At 38.8% G+C, this 19,659-nt stretch overlaps 1 protein-coding gene across 21 annotated transcripts in view; it reads right to left on the bottom strand.

Moving 5' to 3' along the window:
- Positions 1–2,647: 2,647 nt before the first annotated feature.
- MADD (MAP kinase activating death domain) overlaps positions 2,648–19,659 on the bottom strand; it is a 67,370-nt gene continuing 50,358 nt past the window's right edge. For 13 of the 21 annotated variants that reach the window (XM_086462457.1, XM_086462459.1, XM_086462458.1 and 10 more), the window contains 5 exons: positions 18,633–18,705; positions 16,128–16,234; positions 10,643–10,712; positions 5,734–5,780; positions 2,648–4,181 (listed from right to left, as the gene is read on the bottom strand). In XM_086462457.1, the coding sequence (XP_086318583.1) occupies positions 4,074–4,181; positions 5,734–5,780; positions 10,643–10,712; positions 16,128–16,234; positions 18,633–18,705 (405 nt within the window). In that variant the 3' untranslated portion in view covers positions 2,648–4,073. Of the gene's footprint in view, positions 4,182–5,733; positions 5,781–10,642; positions 10,713–10,958; positions 10,968–16,127; positions 16,235–18,632; positions 18,706–19,659 lie in introns of all 21 variants that reach the window. The other 8 variants (XM_086462461.1, XM_086462465.1, XM_086462463.1 and 5 more) reach the window with 1 other exon arrangement.

Genomic DNA, 19,659 nt, shown 5'->3' with positions numbered 1-19,659 from the left:
GATGAACACGGGGCTGGAGCACCTTCCCTATGAAGACAGCTGAGAGAGCTGGGGTTGTTCAGCCTGGAGAAGAGAAGGCACCGTCGAGACCTTATAGCGGCCTTCAAGTGCTTAAAGGGGGCTACAGGAAAGGTCGGGAGGGACTCTTGATGAGGGAGTGTAGTGACACGACGAGGGGTAATGGTTTCAAACTGAAAGAGGGAAGACTTAGATTAGACATTAGGAAGAAGTTCTTCACTACAGGGGTGGTGAGACACTGGCACAGGTTGCCCAGAGAAGCTGTGGCTACCCCCTCCCTGGCAGTGTTCAAGGCCAGGCTGGATGGGGCTTTGAGCAACCTGGTCTAGTGGAATCATAGAATGGTTTAGGTTGGAAGGGACCTTTAAAGATCATCTAGTCCAATCCCCCTGCCAGAGCAGGACCACCTAGAGTAGGTCACACAGGAACGCGTCCAGGCAGGTTTTGAACGTCTCCAGAGAAGGAGACTCCACAACCTCTCTGGGCAGCCTGTTCCAGTGCTCTGTCACACACACACAGTGAAAAAGTTTTTCCTTATGTTTATGTGGAACCTCCTCTGCTCCAGCTTGCACCCGTTGCCCCTTGTCCTATCATTGGACATCTCTGAGAAGAGCCCAGCTCCATCCTCCTGACACTCGCCCTTTACGTATTTATAAACATTAATGAGGTCACCCCTCAGTCTCCTCTTCTCCAAGCTCAAGAGACCCAGCTCCCTCAGCGTTTCATCATAAGGGAGATGTTCCACCCCCTTCATCATCTTTGTGGCTCTGTGCTGGACTCTTTCAAGCAGTTCCCTGTCCTTCTTGAACTGAGGGGCCCAGAACAGGACACACTATTCCAGATGCGGTCTCACCAGGGCAGAGGAGAGGAGGAGGAGAACCTCTCTCCACCTACTGACCACACCCCTTCTAAGACACCCCAGGATGCCATTGGCCTTCTTGGCCACGAGGACACATTGCTGGCTCATGGTCAACCTGCTGTCCACCAGGACCCCCAGGTCCCTTTCCCCTACACTACTCTCCAACAGCTCAGTCCCCAACCTACACTGGTACATGGGGTTGTTCTTTCCCAGATGCAAGACTCTACACTTGCCCTTGTTGTATTTCATTCCATTTCTCCCTGCCCAGCTCTCCAGCCTGGCTGGGTCTCACTGAATGGCAGCACGGCCTACTGGTGTGTCAGCCACTCCTCCTGGTTTTGCGTCATCCGCAAACCTGCTGACAGTGCACTCTGTTCCCTCATCCAGGTCATTGATGAATGTACTGAATAGCACTGATCCCAGTACCGACCCCTGAGGGACTCCACTAGATACAGGCCTCCAACTAGACTCCGTCCCATTGACCACAACTCTCTGACTTCTTTCCTTCAACCAATTCACAATCCCTTTCACTACTCTATCACCCAGACCACGCTTCCTCAGTTTAGCTGCGAGGATGCTGTGGGAGACGGTGTCAAATGCTTTACTGGAATCAAGATAAACCACATCCCCTGCACTCCCACCATCTGTCCACCTGGTTATGTCTTCATACGCTACACTCCCACAGTTAGCAGAACACCTGACAAGTCACCAATCATCAAGGACAAGAAAGATTCAAAATTTCTTTCATTTTGAAGCCAAGTCAGTTGCTCTCACCTAAAGAGTAGGAGCCCAGTCAGCTCACTTGCTGAGGTCATTAATGACTTATCCTTGCCACTGAACAGCAAGCTCTGTAACTGTTCAGCCACACCTGTTCTTTCAAAAAATTCTGTCAAAAGGGACTGAGGGCCATTTTTCTTATCAGGCCCTTTAAGTCTTATTCTGGACTGAAGTTTCTCAGCAGTCTAGAGCATAGAGCAGGTTACGTAACTTATGATTCTAAGCCACAGAGGAATGAATACACATGCAAAAATACACCTTCTACAGGGTAAAAAATGAGCTGTATATAGTGAGTGATGCTGTGCATATGATTACTTTAAACTCTTATTCTTCCCCTTATAATTTTAAGTTAATGGTCTGAATATGTTAATAGGGCTTCTAATATAATTACAGTTTAAAAATTAAAATCGTCTAATTGGGACCCAGTATGGCAGTAAATGGAACATCTATTGTAGACCAAAGTGATTTCAGACTTAACTGTACTTGTAGTAATACAGCAGTAGTAGAGTTTGTAGTAACATAGCAGTTTCAAGAATACTACAATTGCTAAAAACTCAGATATTGCTATAAGAAAATATACAGTCTAAGAAGACAAAAGAAAGAAAATAAATTAAAACCAAAACAGGCCAATTCCAGGGTTTGCCAATTTCTGTTTTGCCTTTATATTATGAAAGGGTGAAAAAACCGTTTACATGTTGCTTGTATTTGAATGCATGCAAAAAAAAAAAAATTCAGTATTTCAGATGTGTCTGTTTTCCCTACTTGTGTTTTTCAGACACTTTTTTTTTTTAAAGACAAATTACATGGATGTTATGGTAGAAGAAAAAAATAAAAATTACTTTCACCTGCTTATGTGGAAAGACATGTAGATTTTCCTTTTATAGTCTTCTCTTTTTGGTTATTTCATATATGTGTATGATGTGTTTTCTATGTAATTACATTAATTTCAGAACAAGTTGCATCAATAGAAAAGCACAAGAGGATGAAAACCAGTTGCTGGTTGAATGACATTTTATTTTCACATTCAGACAGCTGTACAGTTTCTATAAATAGATATGGTACTATAATATTTACACCATTTCCTCACCCATTGCTAGCGATATTCCGTTCAAAACAGTAGATAACCTGTCCAAGCCAAAACAGGGTTATTTCTGGGTGCATTTTCTCGGAATTCTATGTCAAAACATACAATGCATCAGTTTGCATCAGAGCATTTTTTCCAGGTATTTTACATGTAACATTATTTTCTTCAGGTAGTCTCTCCCTCCTGCATCCTAAGAGCTTTCCAGACAAGTGCAGAACAGTTAAAGAACAAAAACAGGATGCAAAAAACATTCATATTCAGCATACTTAAAATAAGGAATGTGATGGTTAGTTTTAACTGCAGGAATTTCATTATCCATCAACACAGTATTTGCAAGATTCCTTGATATACAGGTACAGATTGAAAAAAACCAATAGCTTAAAAAATTTGAAGACAGCATAATCCTTTGGGCTTATGAATGTTTTCTGCAGACTGCTATAGAAAAAACTTGTGTATAGTTACAAATCCAAAAAAGACATGGGTCTGCCGTGTGCTTCTTCCAATAATGTTTCAAGTTTTACATTTCCTTATACATTTTTTCATCCCTGTGATTAACTGCTTTAGGTAGTGCTTATATGCATCTGTTAACTTTACTGCTGGGATACAGCAGTTGGGTAACACAAATGTTACCTAAACTCCCATTTGGAAATCCACACCATCCATGAGGTGTCAGTGTTTTTCACAACGGACTGCCTTCAAAGTTTCTCTCTCCACTTCTTTTCCCACTTGAGAAGCAGTCATCTCCACAGGTGGATCAATTTCATAGCCAAACTTCAATTGTCACATGATATTTTAACACTACGGTAGCTAAATTGTTCATCTCTACCAAAAGGGTCTGAAGAACTGTGACAAGAACTCCATGTTGGTGGTAAAATGAACAACACAGAAGGAAAACAAAACCACTACATTTAAATAACATGTAGGACCATACTGCTTCCACTGTGCACATACCAGGAATCTGAAAGCAGAAGTCTGCAGTTATAAAGTGATTTATCTGCCACAAGTAGCACTAGAAACAAAAAACCAACCAAACTGAAGCTGTTAGTCATCTTAAGAAAAAAAGGAATTCCAAAGGAATGGCCAGAGTAGGTCACTCACAGCCGGATGCTGATGCTCAAAACTGTCTGACTAAAGCTCATATAAAAACTACATTAAGGATGAATTCAGAGACTGAGCAGTGAAGTCTTAGGTTTTTCTATGGGTAAAGACTTGCAGGTTCATACATAAATAATCAAGACCTCATAGAAGACAGTAAAGTGAGCTCCAGTAACTGCAGTAAAAATGAGAGTACTTCACGTCAACGTGCTAAAGGGTAGGTATTTCCCAATATTGTGATCAACTGGAAACTGGTCGAGGTGGTTTGCTTTTGTTTTCTGCCTCTTTTCCACGAATGGCAGCCACATAAGAGAAGAGACACAGCACCGAGTAGCAGATTTCATGAGCCTACAAGAATTTAGAAAAGGAGATCATGAAAATCAGACAATTTAGTGTTTTACAAAATCCACTGCACATTTTGTATTTTACTGCATGTCTTCCTTCATGGGACAAATACTCTGGCAACATACAAAATCAGGAAAAATTGTCCCTACTACCTTCTAACTGAGATGGATAGAGAAGAAAAGCCTTATAACAAATACAAAATGTCCTTTGGCATAAACCCATCAGTTGCTTAATAGTATGACAGCTTGACAGTATGACAGTATGATTTTGATGGTGGGATTCTTTCTTATTCACAACTATCTTTTTATGCTCAAAAGTACAAGGACTGGTAATCCTTGTAATCTTTTAACCAACACTAGTGAATCCATGGATAATACAAACTCTCCCCCTCTTTTTCTTCATTAAAACTCCACAACCTAACATTGCATGTTTCATATGAAGAATACCAAGCAATTTTGTCACTACCTTAAAGCACAGGGTTTCACACACATTATCAAGATTTACAATTATTGCTTTTAACTGATTAAGTGTGCTATTATTTAACATAAAATCCTCTTTTAGCAAGCAGTGGGCACGGTGGTGTTGGGTTGATGGTTGGATTTGATGATCTTAGAGGTCTTTTCCAACCTAACAATTCTGTGATTTATAACCTTTATAAAGGTAATAAGCACGACAACATGTTTTGTTGTATTACTTTGAAGCTAAAACACTTGTGTAAAATACAATTAATAAGAAAAGCCAGTTTAATGAAAATTAAGAGATACAGCTATTTGCTTCTTAAATCACATATAATCTAACCATTTTGTTTCTAAAACATTTCTAGCTTCTTCAAGTAATTTTTCTCTGCTCTTAAAGGACTGTGAATTTCCATGCAATCACCAAATGTAGACACAGCACTTCAGACATAAAACAACTGAAGAAATTTCAGTAGTGATGATAATCATTGTCTCCTGCTTCTTCCTAGTAAGTGCATATAAGCTCGATCATTGAACTACACTGTGTAAAAATGCTAAGTATCATTATCAACTGCTGGTGTTCAAAAATGTTATAAAAACTGAACACTAAACCATAGCAATAACTCACCTATATGGCAGGAATCAATACCTGTACTGTTCTCCTGCATCTCATTGCTCGCTTTCATGAGAAAATGGGAAATTTTCATAAACTGTTAGCAATCATTTATGCCCAGGAACTAGTCTCCCTTTCCATCTGTTCTGCGGATTAAGGACAGAATTCTGCACTGTCTTACATTTAACAGTTCCACTAGCTCTTACTGTGCTAAGGTTCATGCTAAACCAGCTACCTTGCATCTTTATCTTAACAGAAAGAGACAATGTTTTCTGCACTACCTGTGAGTTCCTCTAGTTTTGCAGAAACAACAATCAGCAAGTTTTGTTGCCTTCCCTTAAGGAAAACTATCATAAAAGAGCAGCTGGTGTTTCACTGTGGTATTAGCACTGCAAATCCTGCAATCTCAATGTAATCCTTTTTGACACATGAAAATGTAAAGGTACAGCCTCTAAAGAACTACCAGAAGGCATTGCGGTTGACTCACCATTGGCGTCTTGTACTTGTGGCTCACCACTTCTTTAGTTTCAGGAACTAAAACCGGACGGGCAAGAGACAAAACAAAAAGTTCAAAAAACGAGAGGAAAAGGGGAAAGAAATAGCACAATGTTCCCATAGGAAAGGGAAGGGATGCACAGTCAGCAGGTGCAGGTACAGGGCACCTCACTATCCCTCACTTCTAGATGCTCTTCCTTCTCTTCATTTACATTACATATGTCCTTGAAGATACCGGCAATGTAATAATAAATTACTCAGGTTGGCAAAAAGCATTTCACTGCCTCTCACTGGAAAAGCATAGTAGATATGTGACGGTTCTCAGAGACTCTGGCTTTTACCATACTACTTATTCCTGCTAGACAGCAAAATACACTTAATGACAAAATATGCCTAATGCCTGCTACAATAAAATATCAACCAACAGTGCCACAGGAATTTGTCAGTATGTGATTCCCAAAGATTTTATTCTTTTGATATTTGGATCCTTCTCTGCTGAATAACAGATCTCAAAAGAACTGTTAAGATACTGTAGTAAGTTAGTGAAATCCAGGGAAAACAAATGAGCTGAGGGAGAAAATTTTCTCAACTGGAAGACTGTTTCCCAGCTCTGTTTCAAGTTTCTCAGGACATTCCTTCTCCTGTCTAGGATGTGTGTGATGGTTATGTACTTGACATACTCACTGAAACGTTCATTGCTTTTGAACAAGTTGCCCTAAAACAAAATACTGATTTCAGCTACATGTATTATTAAAATACCAGGCTTGTTGATTTCTAGAAGACTTTCTATATAAACAGGATTAGGGCACTGATGAGAAAAAAATCCATTATCCAGAAAATTTCATCTTGCTCCCTTGCACTGCCTCAAACTAACAGAAAGGAAATAGGCATAATACAGCCAAAGAAAGTTTGCCTTTTGTTCTCATTGTGGAACGCAGAAAAAAGCAAGCTGTAACCATCCCATTAGTGCACATTGCATCTGAACTGTGCCTTCGACCCACACTTGGTCTACAGATACTGTTGTAAACAGATGCCATGGGAAATCACCAGGAGAACAAAGACCACATTAAGAACATACAAATGGCAAATTTAAAATGTTAAGATCAGTGGAATACCAAGACCAACTCTGAATATTTCCCTTTCTAGAATAGCTGAAATTTGCCATGGAATTTCTGTGTCACAACAAAAAAAGTTAGAAGCAGCAATATAGAAATTATGCAAAATCAAACCATACCAGGTTCATAGAGGAAGGGAAAAAGTTTTATTACACACAGTACTAGCGACAAGAAAAAAAACAGTCAGATGAGTTCAGTATGAGTAACTAGGAAAAGTCCACAACAAAACCTAGCCATGCAGATGTAAACTCTTCAACTATGATATGACGTGGCTAAACGCTGGAAAGGGAGACAGATCACACTGTAAGGGGCCAAAAGGAGGCAGTGCAGACTGGGTTTGAGAAAGTACTCTAACCATAAACCAGTGCCTACTAATTCTCATATGTCACGGTACTGTCATTCTTGAAAAAAATACATAATGAAAAGTACAGAATATGATTGTAAAAACTAATGTAATATTTTTGGTTAATTTTTCGATTCTCTCTTTTCTTGGAGTTGGCAGTTACATTAAGGACTAAGAAACAGGGGAAGCGCACACCCAGGCTGCACTGCCCCAGTGATACCTGTGACTAGAGTTGGGGAGAAAAGAAGGTGCACATCCAAGCTACCTTACCCGTTGGCACCAGATGTTCCAAATGAACTCCGTGTCACCAGGGGATAAAGGTGGGAGTGAGGCTGGTGCACAGCCAAATAGGGTAGGACTTTTACAGCTGTGTAAGTCTCACTGCCCACTGGATAACATACAACTGTTCGTATACTCTTCAAAAAGCAGAAATGGAAAGCTGTAAGGACCTTGTGCCACGAGGGGAGGTGAGAAGGGAAGCTGTAAAGTCCTGTTTCATATCTGAGAATATGAAGAAGGGAACAGGAAAGCACCTAGACAAGCTACTGTCTCCCCACTTCGGAGTCAGTAAAAGTTGCCTTGTTTTCAAGTAAAGTACTCCTTCACAGTCTTTCCAATGGGGAAAATTGTCCCAAGAGGAAGAGTAAAAAGAGTGGGTTTAGATTTACACTCAGAGAAGTCAAAGCACTACCACTGCAGAATACAAAGGAAAAGAAGAAGAAAATACCCCCAAAAAGTAAAAAGAAAAAAAGACTCAAGCCTCAAATTGAGAGATTAGCAGAAGCACACTTCTTCTAACATTAGTTGTTTTCCTGGTGCTGTTGAACTAAGTGGATGAAGGGAGTAAATTATTAAGTACCATCCTGCAGCCTTTGGTCCTGTGAATGAAAATATGGCGCTAGCATAGAATGAGTTTAGGGGACATCACTTTACCTGCTGGAGAATGAAGGTTTTCATAGCAGCGGTGGTGAAGGGACCACAAGAAAGTAAAGCACAAGTACGCAGCAGTAACTCAAATTCCAGAGGGAAGAGCCTTACATTTCCTCACTTACTTAAATCTCCACTTCCATTTGTGGGCAACAATTCCTGAACTTCTGCTTGCATCCTGCTCTGAAATCACAATTCCAGCTTTCATGCTGCCATCTAAACCCAGTGTTAACACAAACAGACCTTTTATTTCCTGCTGAGATATCACTAAACTTGGAGCACTCATGCTTGGCAAAATCAAATAAACAAATCTTGCATTGAAGTATTTCCCATCAGACCAGAGTATGCACGCTCACCACTCTCTACCTTTCTAAGAGGAGACAGTACTTCAGTGTACTCCTACTATAATGCATTTAATTGCAAGGTTCACAATGTTTAACACAGCTAAATAACTTCATTCTTAAGAAGTCCACACAAGCTTTTGCTGAATGCTGTTAGTTTACTATTAATAAATTAACATGTTAATTTCTCTTGAACAGGACAGACTGGCGTATCTTCTCATCTTCATAACAATTACAAAAGCAGCTCTGAGGTAGTCTCTCATCTCTGCACAAGAAGAAAGGTTAGCTCCCCTGCAACATCTTCCTTCCTTCTCTTTATTAGCTGGATGTGCAAATTGTAAATCTTATTTGGTAGATTTAAATTGGTTTTTGTCTGTGACCTCTATTTTGGGAGGAGGGTACTTTTAATTTAGTTGGTTTAATTTCTCAGCTTTTGCTTGTAGTGTCCAACTCCCAGTTTATTTTTAATTACTTCTTAAAATCACTCTTTCATAAGTTCCATATCACAATTCTAGCTTTTGCAACAGGCCCTTGATTACAAAATTTTCTGTAATAAAAAAGAAGTTATTTTTCTTAACAGTTACTACAGTCATTATTTAGGGGCTAAATGCTGTATTACAGAGTCATTAATAGAAGTTGACTGGAAATAACAAAGTCAAACACTGTCTTTCTTCTTGTACAATATAAACAAATTATAAAAATAAATACTTTGAGCTAAAGCGTCTCAAAAAATCGACCAAAATTAATTTCTGATCCAAGTAACTTCTTTTAAGGTAAAAGATTTCAGAAGCTGAGGCCATTCTTTAAGCTAATTTTATACCTTCTGAACTCTCATCTTTGCAAAACTCATCAACAATCTTTTACAGCCTTAAGCAATTTCTGTATATAGTAAAATGAATCATGCCCATCAGGGTGAAAACACGGTACCAAAGGAACATGCAACCATAAAGTGCAGACAACTTCTGAACATCTAAACTATTAGAGATTTTTCAGGGTTTAAATACACTGATCTGATAATCTGAGTCATGAACAACAGTGTCAGAGAATGGGAAAAAATTGTTCACAAATTCAAATCCCAGACGTCTGGGAGATTAATTTATGGCAAACAACAAGCAAATTGCAATGGGCAGAAAGGCTTTATCATTTCAATACCTTATAACTCTGTACCACTGAAAGGAGACAACACATTATTATGGACAAAGACATTAATTTCAGCAATCTCATATTCACTGTCTTTTATATTCCAAGAGCCAGAACATTCACAGCACCAAAGAACAATGGGAGTCTTGGTAAAGGGACCGGATGATTAGATTTTGATTAACAGCCAAAGTATGGATGCTGATCTACTATGGAAAGAATGTTGTAAATTTTATCTTATTTTTGAATGTTTCATACATACGCTTGAGACCTAGACAAATGTATCACAGATAGGTAGAAGAATAAACCAACACAGGCTTGGAGACTATTTCAAGAGAAGTATGTGGATCACTCTTCCAGAGAGCTGCGTCTGAAGTCACTCACGTTTTTCAGACACTAGTTAAGTATAGTGTGACTAACTCTGAATAGTAACTCAGAATTTTCCCCAAACTAGACTGTGGACTGATTATACGTAATAGCAGTAACTGACCAAAATAGCACAAATTCTTTATTCTCCTTAACCTTTACTTTTCCACTCTTTACCAGTCATGCTCTGAAACAAAAACCACAGGATAAATAAAGTGCAACCTGACATCTTCTGCTCCATAAAACAAAAATTAAATTCCACACAGAGCAAAGAGGAAACTTTGCAATTAACAGTCATTCTTTGAAACGAAAGCATAGCGTGTTGAGAAAGATGAACTAGAAGTCCTCTTAAAAATGTGGCTTCTCAGATGAGATAGGAACATACTAAAGAAAACTCCTACACACATCCAAGTTTAACTGTTGTTTTGTTTGCTTCAGAAGACTCAAAACATCTTCTCTATTAACAAAAAGCATCTGGGCCACAAGTCTTAATACGACGAAAATTAATGTGTACATTTTTATGTTAAGTCACCCATCTCTCAGGCAACTTCTCACATGCAATCTACATTTCTCTCCCGTCTTTGAAACTGCAGTGCAACTCTAAATCTGAAGACTGGAAATTTGAGTTACTGCCATGTGAGTACAGACCTAATATCAAAATAATGTAATTACCAAATTCCTCCAGGACAAAGACTCCTCGCACAGTATTGCACTTTTTAATGTGATTCAGCTCTATGAAAACCTACAAAAACAGGAGGAAAAGTAACATAAAATTAGTCAGGTTTGGGTTTTTCAAAACTAAAAACCAAAATTAAGCAAAAACATCATCACGGCAGATACAACCTGAAGTGTTATAGTATACACCACTGGTTCATTTACAGTTTAATATATAAAGGGTGAAATAAATATTCAAAAGACAAACTTGCCACAATGCTAGAAATCAACAAATAAAAGTGCTAAGAAGCGAAGACAGCAGAAGATGAAGTACCTTCCGCTCCTTGCAGGAGGAGAAAGCATGGAAGAGAAACGAAGGAGTTAGTAACTCTGACATATCCAACATTGCTACCCCTTCAGGCACTCAAATGAGTTATTGCAAAAAGAATACCAACACACCTGAAATACAACAGAAGAGGGGGACGAGAAAAAAGCTGGCTCCCAAATTTGGCACGATTTGTAGCCTCTGATGCATCCCAGTTAGTTTCTGCCCCTCCATGCATCCTCCTCCAGCACAGAGGGCAGGTAAGGGGCACTATGCTTCCCACCCTGACATTGATCCTCCTAACCTAACCAGCTGTCAAATTTAATCCAGCGAGGAACCACTAGTTTTCCTTCTCTCTGACAGCCTTGCTGTTTAAGATTTTACTACAGTTTATGACACATAATCTGCACTCATTATTCTTGGAACTGTCTCCTTTAACAGTCAGTACCACTCTTCTGCTTTAAGCAGGATGGGAGAATATGGACCTTGTTTGCTCACTTCCATATGGCTGCTGCCAGTTGAGCAGTCACTTAGAAAACAAATCTGCTTTAAACTTACATTTTACATACGTGAACCCCAAAACAGTTGAACTACATGACTAGGTTTTCCAGTCCAGAACCTAGATGCCAAGATGGCATGAATAAACAAGTTCTCTGAGCATCATGAGTTTGTTCAATATGCAGTCTATTTCAAGTTACAAAACAGTCCCTTCTTATATGCACATCTCCAAACAGGTCAGAGTGACTACACAGACATAACAAGCTGTAGAAAGCGCTATAAGGAATCAATTCCATATTCCCATTTCTAATACACTTGCTTTTTCAAGGCAAAAGAAACACTAAGAGTAACATTGCCCTAACATTCAGAGTAAGGCTATGTCCAATACCTTAGAGAGACCCATTGCAAGAGTGTATTACAATAGTCTGGATTGATACTTTCAGTGCCTACACACTTATGACACCATGATCTCAGGACCTTTTTAAAAAAATATTACTAGAGAAACCTCATTGTCTTGGAAAGAAGTGAAAGGAAAATTCCTCTTGAATCCAATATTGGCAACACCCATGTAATCATAGATGATACGTGACCCAAGAAAGGCAAAGGAAGTCAACAGCAGAAATTGTTGTGGGGTTTTTTAAGGAACAGGCTTATCTGTATCAATAGAGATAAGTAAATGCACTGTACATCTAAGAGAAGTCAGGTTGATTTTCAAGCCAAAGGGGTTTTACTATTATTATTTTTATTAGCAAAGAACTAACAGACCCAGGATATTTTTTGCTCAACATAAAACCCACTAAATTTCCACTTAATCAGAAAATCTGAAGCTTGCTTTTTGCTTAATTCAAGCACTCGAGAGAAAGAAGACTTATTCCCAACTTTTTTGTTTGCCTGCTTTCACCATGTTCTGTATCAGTTTAGTTGGTCAAAACCATTTTATTTTTTGAGGAATAGTTACAAAGTAAACAAGTCAATAACAGAATACTTTATTGCACTTAGTTTCCTTTTTCTGTAATATTTTCTGTGAAAAGTTTTTGCTAGTAGTCTAAAGTACAAAATTCAGAAACTGAATAGAAAGGCCCAGGTGAAACATTGGTTGTTTTTTTGTTAACAGTAAAGCTGCCTAAAAGACTTGACTGGCACAGGTGCTCATGATCTGAGTATAACTTTAAGGAGTGCTGCATTTCCACAAGAGTTACGAGCAAGATGAGAATCTATTGAGTTTGTGTCAATTACAGTAAGGTATCCATTTTCAGAAGACATACAAGTTGATGGCCAACTTCCTCCTATATTGTTTAAGGGACAGAGATGCTCCTCTCCCACTCAATCAGAAAACAAGCATAAAGGAAATAACAGTTACTTACCCTAGGGAAACCAGTTCTTCAAGACAGAGCATTCAGTGTGGATCCTACTGTAGATGGGCATGTGCCTGCTGCATTTTATTAAACTTCCATCTATTTTTGACACGGATGAATTCATAATGGGGACAAAGTTACTGAGTCCCAATATTGTAACATAATTTGTAGATGTAAACTCAGAATAATCTGCCAATGCCACAGGTACACTTGATTCCTCCCTGTCCCAAAGGATTTCCTCTGACCTACTAGGCACAGATAGACTGGAACATTCTTTTTTCTTAAACTTATGTGTGCCGCCAGCATGGTGAGACAATTTGTGAACACTAAAGACAACTATCGCTTGCCTGGTGGGCCAAGTAGACATACTATTGACATCTAATACATTTCCTGAGGAATTCACAAGGCAGTAAGAAAGTATACACACTGCAAATCAAGACCCTTCAAAAACAGTTTCATATAAGCAAGCACCTTTCTAACACAGAAGTAGTATCTTCAGTCTTCTCATGTAGGACAGAATAGGCTCCATTCATCTTTTTTTTTTTTAAAAAAAAGTGGAAACTTACTTTTCTATGTTCTAAATGAATTATTTATATGATGTCCAAACAAGCAGAGCAACAGAAATCCCTTCTCTCAGCAAGCTGCATTGCTTAAAAGAGTACTTCGAAAGAGGGCCAAGAACAGGGCCTGTATATGGAGTAAGGAGAGGAAGATGAAGAGAAAGCTGTGCCTGATGAGGTCCTGTAGGCATTCTTGGGCAGTATCCCCATCCAAACTCAACAGAAACAGAAAAAGCCATTTTGAAGACAGAGGAACACTGTAGGATCCTGGTTTTAGTCACGCTCATATACATATTCTGAAATCAACTGCCTTAGCGAGCAATTCATATAATTTATATGAAAATTAGAAATGACAATGCATCTAGAATAGAATACCTTTTATTAAGAAAGCAGACTGGCTGATGAGTGTTAAGAATATGAGCACAAACATCCTTTAGCTCCACAGACTATGAAATTGGAGGAGATTTTTTTTGTGTGGTGCAACTAGTACGAGTCCTTTACGTAACTGCTAGTTGTCTATTCCATACAGACCCTCAAATGGCAGACTTTTGATACCTGTCTAGAGACTCTGTTTGAGAAGGAAAACAAGGATATGTCTTAGGTCCACTAAATGGTACTGAATGCCCTTGCCAGCTGGCAATGTAAATCTAAGAGACCAAGAATTAAACATATTGAATAAACGAAGTGTATTTTCCAGAACTGTACTTGTTTCAATATCCATCTTAAGTAATGGAAACTCATTTGGTTACAGCCTCATTGGAAAGGTGAAGAAGAGGAGGAATAATCTTTCAGGTGGGGGAGACAGCTGGCATAATTCCTGGGTCTGACCTGCACAAACTGTCTTCCAGAAAATACGTAGTAATTTTTGTCACAGAGAGCAAATTAGAACACCATTCTCTGTAAGGAAGGATATGATAAAGCTAGTACGCTAGGAGTGCTGGTGGTAGCACAGGACTCAGTATCTGTGGTACAAAATTCAACTGGTAATGGTCCTGATAGTCATATAATAACAATCAGTACTAGGTTTCCTTATGATTTCTTTCAGAATGTCATTCCAGTCTTTCAGGAAAAAGAAAAGACTTTGAATTTAAGGACAAGGGTATGTTCTAGGATTTGGAGTTTTTCTTTCGGACAGATGCATGTGTGCTCACTACATGCTTAACACTGAGTGTTTTTGTCTTGTGAAGATGCCTGTTACACTTCAGAAACCATGATGATGATGTGGCTACCTTCTTATACATTTTTTCTCACTGCAAATGCATATATACCTGGCTGTTCATTTACGAAATAATCTTCATAGACAGTTGAAGAGATGAGCAGTTTGAGCTCAACACCATTTTTGACTTCTGGCGGAAGAAGAAAAAGGAGAAGCAAACAGAACATTCTCTATGGTGTGTCCTTCCCTTAGGACAAAGTAATTTCTATTACATCCATCTGTAATGATACCAAACTGTTCCTTTGAGATCAGCATTTAATTTTCAAAGGCTTGAGACCTGCCATTTCCAATAACTATGAAAATTCATTCTGTACTACTGATGAGTTCCTCTTGCAGTTCTTCAGCAGTATTTTGGCATATCCAATAAAAAGTTAAAATCTGTAACTAAGTAAGGTAGACTGTTCCATCACAGAGTGGGTCTGAAATACTACAGCAGGTCAGCTGTAGTCCAGGTTCTACCCTGGCCATAGACAGGAAGAAGACTGAAGGAGGTTCACAACTCCCTACTCCTTATACTGGCACATACGAACTCAAAGAGGCACATGGTGCTGCTGTGACCTTGGGAGAAGTATTAAAGATTCTGAGCATGTGTGTTTGAGATGCACGTGCACGTCCAGTGGGATCTACACTGATGTATCCTCAAAGAAGAACAAAGCTTGTGTGGGAGAAAAGTCCAGTCAGGAGGAAAGGAAAAAACACTCCACAGAGGACTGGCAGAAGCTTTTCTTTCTCTCTCTCTCTCTCTCTCTCTCTCACACACACACACTCTCTCCCCTAAATATTGATTCTACTCTTAGCATAGCATGCATTTAGTATCATATGCAAAACAAAAAACCACAAAGCGAAATAAAAAACAAGGATCAAAGAAAGCAACAGAAACAACATCCAGAGAAAGGAAGAAATGACAATTCTAGTTGTGTTTCCTCTATATCCACAAGATCTGCTATTTGGAAGGAAAAAAGAAATCAGCAATTTTTTCTTATTTTTGTGAATTACAGCATTTTATTTTCATACTTTCCCGTTTTATTTTCATACTAAATTCTACAGACGATTTCAAAAATTTTAAAACAAGACAGATTAAATATGATGCAGAAGGTTGCCCTTTGTAGCTGCAATATTCAAACACTCTGTCTTTAAGGTTGACTGCTTATGCCATCAGGATGTGTTCAGTGTGATGCATTATGGCAGTTTAGATTACTACTGATCACTTTTTCTGTCTCTTAATATACTGGCTACCATTTGTTTTGTGCTTAGACAATTCAGACCACCAGAAACATTGATAGAAACCTCTATCAATGTTTTTTTTCAGTTGATTACAGTCTTCCTGAGGAAATTTAATTTCAGTGTATTTTTACATACATACATATATATATATTTTTTTTTTTTTTTTACATATGCATGTGTGTTTGTGTGTAAATATATATGGGCTTTTCTACCGTCATTATTACTATCCCTTGTCCTTGTCGATACTCTGGGAAGAGGAAACACACATACAGGCGTGCTGCAAAAAGCTTCATGCTCACAGTCTTCTCACAGATTTCCCTCATACCTGACTGTGCATAAATTTCAGGTTAATTCCTTCCAGCGTGACCTGAAGAAGACCTCCTTCACCAGTTTTCATATCCTGCACAGGGAACTCACCACCCAACTCGGGGCCTGTGATACATTAATTAAAAAAACAAAAAACAAAAAACAAAGAAGAACAAACAAACAGAAATATCCAGACAGAGAAAAAGAAAGAACAGAACGCAGTCAGCCAAGTAATGGTATGTGGAAGGGAAATATAAAACAATAAAAACATTTGATGTGCATAACAAGAGGAATTACTAAGAACAGTGGGGAGCATTTCAGTGGAGTCCACTCACTAATGACAGCCTTTTGAGAACCACTAGATTTTCAAGTACCATAACAAATTTCATCCTGGCTACACGAAGGGACATCGATATTCAGCTCAGTCTGTATTTATTGCAGTTCATACTGGGATTTTATTTGTTTTGTTTCAAATGCCACATTTCATTTCTGCCTGTTAAAGACATTGCCATCACATCATACCACAGACAGTTTAGTACTCAGTACAAACACATAAGCAAGCACAACCTAGACTTGCATTTGTGAGCTTGATGATTTTGTTTGGCATTGGTTTATGCTTTCAGCAATGAAAAAGTCAACGTGTGTCCTGTCCTGGGCCCCCCAGTTCAAGAAGGACAGGGAACTACTGGAGGAAGTCCAGCGGAGGGCTACTGAGATGATGAGGGGGCTGAAGCGTCTCTCCTATGAGGAAAGGCTGAGAGACCTGGGGCTCTTTAGCCTGGAGAAGAGAGGACTGAGAGGGGACCTTATCAACACTTATAAATATCTAAAGGGCGGGTGTCAAGAGGATGGGGCCAGGCTCTTTTCAGTGGTGCCCAGCAACAGGACAAGGGGCAACGGGCACCAATTGGAGCACAGGAAGTTCCGCCTCAACATGAGGAAAAACTTCTTTACATTAAGGGTGGCAGAGCACTGGAACAGGCTGCCCAGGGAGGTTGTGGAGTCTCCTTCCCTGGAGATACTCAAAACCTGCCTGGATGCAGTCCTGTGTGACCTGCTCTAGGTGAACCTGCTTTAGCAGGGGGGTTGGACTAGATCTCCAGAGGTCCCGTCCAACCACTACCATTCCATGATTCTGTGATTCTTTGGTTACAACAATGACAATTTAATAGAGGACATTAATAGATAACAGTCTAGGCATTTGCATCTACTTTCTTTTGCATCATTCAATTCAGCTAGAAAATGCTTTCTTAGAACAATTTTTAAAACATTATCATTTTTGCAGAAGCACTGAACTCTGGAGAATGGCTTTCAAACACATTTTTAATAGTACATTATTGACTAATTCTTAAAAAAGCTTTCAAAAACCACTTTTGTCTCCTCCACCCTCAGTAAAAGTCCAGCCTTTCCTCCCCCTGCTCAAATTAAACTGGACTAATGGCAGGAGGAAGAAAATGGTGGCTCTTCCAAGCTCCAACAGCTAGCTGAGGGTTGAACACTGAGGATGCTAGATTTAAACATAAGTCATTTTCTCAGTCATGCTGATGCCAGTTATGAGTATAAAATATAGATCCCTTAGGTTTGTCATTAAGACACACCTAAAACAGGCTTGTACCTCAAAGCATGGCTCCCAGAGTCCCAGCATCCACTTGAAAAAAAAAGAAATAGTTGCAACAAAAATTGAACTTGAAAACAAGAAACCACAGTGAAGTTACCTCGAACCTGCAGACTCCAGCAAGGGAAAAACGACCACCTTATGAAGGTATAAAATAAGTCACCTTCATGTTTGTTACCCAGGTACATACAGCATCTACTGCTCTCTGGGAGCCGACTATGGAAGACGGAAAATTGCCTCAGTCTCCCAAAACTGCAATCCACTTCTCTAGGCTTTTTTGACTCAACAGGGAAAGGAAAGGGGTGTTTGCCAAGAAAAGTCTCACCAGTGTAATTATACTATCCTCACTCCAGTGATGACGCAAAACTAAGATGAATGTCTATGCTGGAGAAGTATACTGATATAAGGACATTGAGTTAACTACACCTTTTGACTTGCACCAGTACGGGAGTTTCCAATACAGAAAAGGTTTGTGCACTAAAAGTCTGCAGAAAGCTGCAGATTCATCGCTGTAGATTCACTAACACAAACAAGCATATTTATTAGCCTCCATTCTCAACACAAAGTGGACAACATAGTTCTACCTCTCAAACAGGAATACAAGGAGTAGCTAGCCAACCATGAAGAGAAAGTGAAGCTGAAGTTTCAGTCTTTTCTAGTTATCATTTTACGGCAGCTAGTCCTTACACATAACTCTTCTTTATACAGGTGTTTCGGTTTGGTTCGTATTTAGAGTGAGGTATATGGGGGCAAGCTAATGGTAACACTAATTCTGCTATTTACACACAGATGTACAAAGCTACCCTAAGATTTCCAAGTAAAAGATTATGTTCAAAGAAGTTATCAATAAAAAAATTTTGTTGATTGCAGATTAAAGAACAAATGTTCCCAACAAGCAAAATCTTGTACCTGGTTTAATGCTTTGCTGTCTTGCTGCTGCTCGCTCCATACTGTCTTTTACACAGTAGTATAATTCCCGACACTAACATATACAAGAAGAATGCAATGTTAATTTTCCAAATTACTAAAGGTAAAAGATTCTAACATTCTACAAAAAGAACAAGCTCCATGTGGTGCGTAACAACAAAAAGCCTATAAAAGTTCAACCACGGCTAATTGTTAGATGGTATTTATATTTATTTTCACTTGACAGAGAAACTATTTCATACAATTTCATAGCACAAGCTACTGAAGAGTTCATGACTTAGCACATGCTCATGAGTAATCTAACCAAGTTTACTCAGTTTCCTAGTGTAGAAAAAGCCTCAAAACAGTATCACAATCCCTCCCTTTCTTTCGGCTTCCAGCAATCAATATTAGTCATGCCCACATGATCTATCTTTTTGTTATTCATATCAATTTCCTTATGCCTTGTTCTTCTATTCATCTTCCTCCAACTCTTCTCTCTAGTATCAAATAATAATCTCAAGAGTAAAATTTAAGAAAATTTTCTATCCAAAGCCCAAGATGCATGCAACTGGTTTTCCAAGTAACTTCTGCAGCACACTGCTTTTTTCCTCCTTCCTTTTGCATTCACACCTGCATTATGATGACCTGGTCTATGTAAAATGAACGTTTTTGCAGCAGAAATCTAATCCCTTTATATATCTCAAAGACAATAACCTTTCAATATATTACTTGGATTTACAAATTTTACCTATTGTTTGCTGGTCATTGTGTAGGACTTATCGGAGTTGTAAGAGTTTTGTGGACTGTGGAGTTTTAGTGGTGTTTTCCTAGAAGGTTTAAGCTATTTCTTTATATTTGCAATTAATCATAAGGAGAAGAAAAGTGCTTTCCTATTAAGCGGAGAATGTAGGCATATATGAAATAAAAACCAAACACGGACCCATGGAGAAAATTTTTTATCTATTTTGTCAGTTTGTGTTTGCCATTAAACTTGACACAATTAACTCCATTACTAGGATATAGTTTT

The sequence above is a fragment of the Leptosomus discolor genome, chromosome 3, assembly GCF_034619465.1.
Source record: "Leptosomus discolor isolate bLepDis1 chromosome 3, bLepDis1.hap2, whole genome shotgun sequence".
NCBI classification, from domain to species: domain Eukaryota; kingdom Metazoa; phylum Chordata; class Aves; order Leptosomiformes; family Leptosomidae; genus Leptosomus; species Leptosomus discolor.
The sequence above is the reverse complement of the archived record's forward strand: the minus strand, read 5'-3'. Positions and strand labels throughout refer to the sequence as shown.